General features: G+C 51.8%; 1 protein-coding gene across 3 annotated transcripts in view; it reads left to right on the plus strand.

Annotated features, from left to right (window-relative positions):
- The window catches only part of LOC107112726 (scaffold attachment factor B2-like), a 51,747-nt gene extending 48,530 nt beyond the window's left edge, over positions 1 to 3,217 (plus strand). For all 3 annotated transcript variants that reach the window (XM_015413914.1, XM_015413915.1, XM_015413916.1), the window contains one exon: positions 2,846 to 3,217. In XM_015413914.1, the coding sequence (XP_015269400.1) occupies positions 2,846 to 2,972 (127 nt within the window). In that variant the 3' untranslated portion in view covers positions 2,973 to 3,217. The remainder of the gene's footprint in view (positions 1 to 2,845) is intronic.
- The last annotated feature ends 1,282 nt before the right edge of the window (positions 3,218 to 4,499 follow it).

Raw genomic sequence — 4,499 nt, forward strand, 5'->3', positions numbered from 1 at the left:
TGGAGTTCTGGCCCTGCTGGTGGACCTCCTGAGGGTACCTCGGTTTTGGCCACTGTGTGACACAAGAGTGTTGGACTGGATGGACCATTGGCCTGATCCAACATGGCTTCTCTTTTGCCTGGGGCAGTGATTCTTTGTATTCATGGTGCTTGGGGGGCAACAGTGGAAGGGCTTATGGAGTTCTGGCCCTGCTGGTGGACCTCCTGATGGCCCCTGAGTTTTGGCCACTGTGTGACACAGAGTGTTGGACTAGATGGGCCATTGGCCTCATCCAACATGGCTTCTCTTATGTTCTTATGTCTGGGGAAGTGATGTTCTGTCTTCTTGGTGATTAGGGGGCCACAGTGGGAGGGCTTCTGGAATTCTGGCCCTGCTGGTGGGACCTCCTGATGGCCCCTGGGTTTTGGCCACAGAGTGTTGGACTGGATGGGCCATCGGCCTGAACCAACGGAGCTTCCCTTACGCTCTTAGCTACCCTCTGAAACAGTCTACACAAGCCAACAGTGAGCAGCACACTGGGTTGGATCCTGCCGTTCCTTTCCATTGGCAGTGGGGCCCTGTCCTCCGGCCCAAAGAGTCTTTCCCTTGGTGTCGGACTGGAGGAAAGCATCTGTGGGGGGGGGCTCTCCTGGGCTGTCGCTGCTCCCAGTTAGAGTCGAAAAGGAGGGCGGTCGCGTTCGGTCTCCACGCCTTTTCTCACTCCAGCTAGTCCAGCCTGCCCTTCTGGGTTGAGCCTGCCACTGAATCCAAGAGGCCTGAGCTCTAAAATCTTCCACCCCGAACGGAAACCGAACGTAATAACTGCATTTTGCACCCCTCTTCACCCAAAGAGTGATTAACACTTCGAATTCACTGCCACAGGAAGTGGTGGCAGCTACAAGCATGGACGGCTTCAAAAGGGCATTAAATAAGCATATGGAGCAGAGGTCCATCAGTGGCTATTAGCCACAAGGTATAGATAGGGGCTCTGGGGCAAGTGATGCTCTGTCTTCTTGGTGCTTGGGGGAGGGGGGAACAACAGTGGGAGGGGTTCTAGTGTCCTGGCCCCACTGCTGGACCTCCTGAGGGCACCTGGTATTTCTGGCCACTGTGGGATACAGAGTGTTGGACTGGATGGGCCTTTGGCCTGATCCAACATTGGCATCTCTTATGTTCTTATGTTCTTATGTTCCTTCCTCTCCCTGTCGATTTAAGCTTGGGGGCTTTATTTGCATCCGTAGCGGCTGTAAAATGGGGGGAATAAATCTCTCCTGGGAGGAGGGCTACCCGAGGCCATGTATTTGCAAGGAAGTAAAACTCAGTTCTAATCAACAACCATTTTTTTTTGGGGGGGGGGGGTATGCTCAGAAAAAGAAGCTTTGTAGCATCAATGTTTGCTTATATTGTTGTTATGACACTTTCTCCTACCTTTCTCTGACAAGGAAGGTAGCAATGAATTTACAGTCAGTCTGTAAAAAGCACAGCACGTGCTTCTGCGGAATACCTGGAATGACTGCAGTGATTCCGATGCTAACCTCCCCCCTCGACATTTCCAAACAGGCTCTGCTTTATATAATTTACAGGAAGTCAGCAATGAAGATGCCCTTCTGATGTATTCAGAAGGGGTATTTCTTCCTGAGTCACGGGTTACAGCCAGAAATCTGGGATAAAATTTAATGTTTTATGGTGGGGTGGGGGTGGACTAGTACCCCAAAAGCTCTGGACTGTGGAGGGGCTGGTTTCAGAATCTTGCCGGCAAGGACAGCGGCGACATTAAGAACATCAGAAGAGCCCTGCTGGATCAGACCAATGGTCCGTCTAGTCCAGCATCCTCGTTTACACAGTTGCCATCTAGGTGCCTTGGAGGGCCAACAAACAGGGCATAGAGGACGAAGCCTTTGCCTGATGGATTAGATCAGGGGCCCCCCAGCCTTTTTGAGCCTGTGAGCACCTTTGGAATTCTGGCACAGCGTGGTGGGTGCGACCACAAAATGGCTGCCACGGGAGGCAAAGCCAGCCACGACACGCCTGCCGCCACTGACCTTCAGTCACACAGCGGGGATCCTTGGGCTGTGGTGGCAGCTGCTGCCAAAGCAACATTTCTAAAAACCTGCACAGCCAGTCAACTCTCCAGCGGCTGGTCAGAAGCCTTGGTGGGCAAAATCTCCACCTGGTCAGGGAAGGTGTCAATGGATACCGGGGCTCCCACACACCCCATGCTGGGCCCTTAGATTGTTGGGAGTCATTGATATTTCTGGTGTGAGAGCCAGTTTGGTGTAGTGGTTAAGTGCGCGGACTCTAATCTGGGAGAACCGGGTTTGATTCCCCACTCCTCCACTTGCACCGGCTGGATGACCTTGGGCAAGCCGTAGTTCTGATAAGAGCTGTTCTTGAAAAAGAGCCGTTTCTGTCAAGAGCTCTCTCAGCCCCACCCACCTCACAGGGTGTCTGTTGTGGGGAGGGGGAGGGAAAGGGGTTTGTAAGCCGCTCTGAGACTCCCTTGGGTAGTGAACGGCGGGGTATAAATCCAGTCTCTTCTTTACTCATATCGTGTAAATTATATCACACGGCCCTTCACAGCATTGTTGGTTTCAATGGGATCTCTGAACATCCCCCCCCCTCCCCACACGGCTAACTGGTGCTGTTCTGGAGTGAGTGGGGCCCTCAGTCGGCCTGTGGACATCCTGATTGTGTTGTAAATCCCCTTCCCCCCCGCTGCTGCGTGAGGTTTTGTCCTTTGTCTTGGGGTGTCAGTGAGGGGTGAATAAATCCAGGTTTTTGAATGAGAGGCCAAGGCCCCCTTTGCCAGACGCATGCCTTTGGAGAACCTGAGCTCCAGCCTGAAGCTTGTGTTTTTGTCCACCAGACGTGGCGGGTTCGTGCAAAGCGGAGCCCAGAGCCCAACGGTACCGGCAGCCGGTGCGCAAGGTGGCTTCACAGACCAGGACAGACTGAACCGACCCAATGACACCCGTTTCACTCGGCGCTACTGAAGATCCTTCTCCCATTGAACGCGAGAACTTCCATTTGCCGGGGTCATCTCCTTGGGCTCTTGTCACGGAAAGAGTTGAGCCGCAGTGTCCTGTTGTAGCTTGCAGATAATGTGAACTCTGATCCCTCCCTCCCTCCCCATTATGTTTTTATTTGGATACCACTTGTTTGTTTCAGAGGAAGCATTCCATTTTCCATAAATAATAAATCTTTATTGTACTGCTTCCGCAGCAGTGACACCTCTCCCCCCCCCCCCCCCGGCTGATTTGGCGGAATGGTGCAGAATGTTCAGTCTCTGCGGAGCAGTGTGCAGTCCAGTTTCTGGGAGGGCAGGGCGATGGTCAGCCTGGCTGGGAGTAAAACGTAAGAGTCCAGTAGCACCTTAAAGACTTACAGAAATTTGTGGCAGGGTACAACGTTTATTAAAATGTCATGCGGGATGCCTCCTGGGAATCCTACATAAACTGTATTGAAGCCCTATGATAGAAAGATGGTGGTATATAAGTGCAACTTTAAAAAAAGTGACCTGCGAGGGGGAAAAGCACATCTCTATGGCCCTTTAGATCAGGAAATAAAACGAGGACTTACCAGAGAAAGAAACAATACACTTATAATGAAGAAACTGTGCACTGTTGTTGGGAAAGAATGGAGGACGCAACTTTGGTCACCAGCCCTGGTGTGTAGGTCCTGATGGATAAAAGTGGGGTCCTACCGGTTGCCTGCGACTGTACCACTGTGACCATTCATCCGTTCGGGCTTGAAGGCGGCCCTTCACATCTGAACCGAACTCTCCAGAGAGTTCCTTGACTGTAGTCCAGTTTGGGCACGCCAGTCTCTCCTTGGTTTCTCTTTGGCTTTTTGCCGCTGGGCCTGCCCCAAAGGTGGGAGTCAAGGAGCAATATTTTGGGGTGTTGCATCTTTGTGGTTTTTGCATGCAGGAATGTAGGGCCTTGGGGGACCGGTCCCATGGAACACATTTCTGAAGCCGTGATTTGAACCCACTTCCAAGCAGCGTTCGAAGCCACGTGTGAGCAAGTTCGCACCAAAAGCAACCTGTGCTATGCAAGGCCCGGTTCTGCACAATGTCTTACTGTGAATTTAAAGGCACACGATTTTTTCCCCTTCAAATTGCACATCATTCTGCAAGTTTCTTGACTGGCAAATTTGATTTTTACGTGACCCTACCAAATTTTAATCCCCGGGGTGCTGAAAGGAATGGCCTGCAATTTCATTTTTAGGGAAATAGAGAAATCTTTGTTGTCCTCAGTGTAAAGCGGTGTTTGTACCTGGAAGCGTGGGCTGCAGATCGGAGGCCCTGGGTAGAGGGATGGGGCCACTGTCATGGAACACGTGTGGATGGGTGGTTTGTGTGGCCAAGTGCCTTCCCCCCCCCCCCCCTTGGAAACCACCCTCTCCCAGACAACTGTCTGGAGGATAAAATACGTGATCTTAAGCAGAGTTACTGGGGGTGGGTGGGAATAGTTCATCTCCCTTAATTCCCTTACAGTAGCCAACTGAATGTCTGGAAG

The sequence above is a fragment of the Gekko japonicus genome, unplaced genomic scaffold (genome assembly GCF_001447785.1).
Source record: "Gekko japonicus isolate JY-2015 unplaced genomic scaffold, Gekko_japonicus_V1.1 scaffold1681, whole genome shotgun sequence".
NCBI classification, from domain to species: domain Eukaryota; kingdom Metazoa; phylum Chordata; class Lepidosauria; order Squamata; family Gekkonidae; genus Gekko; species Gekko japonicus.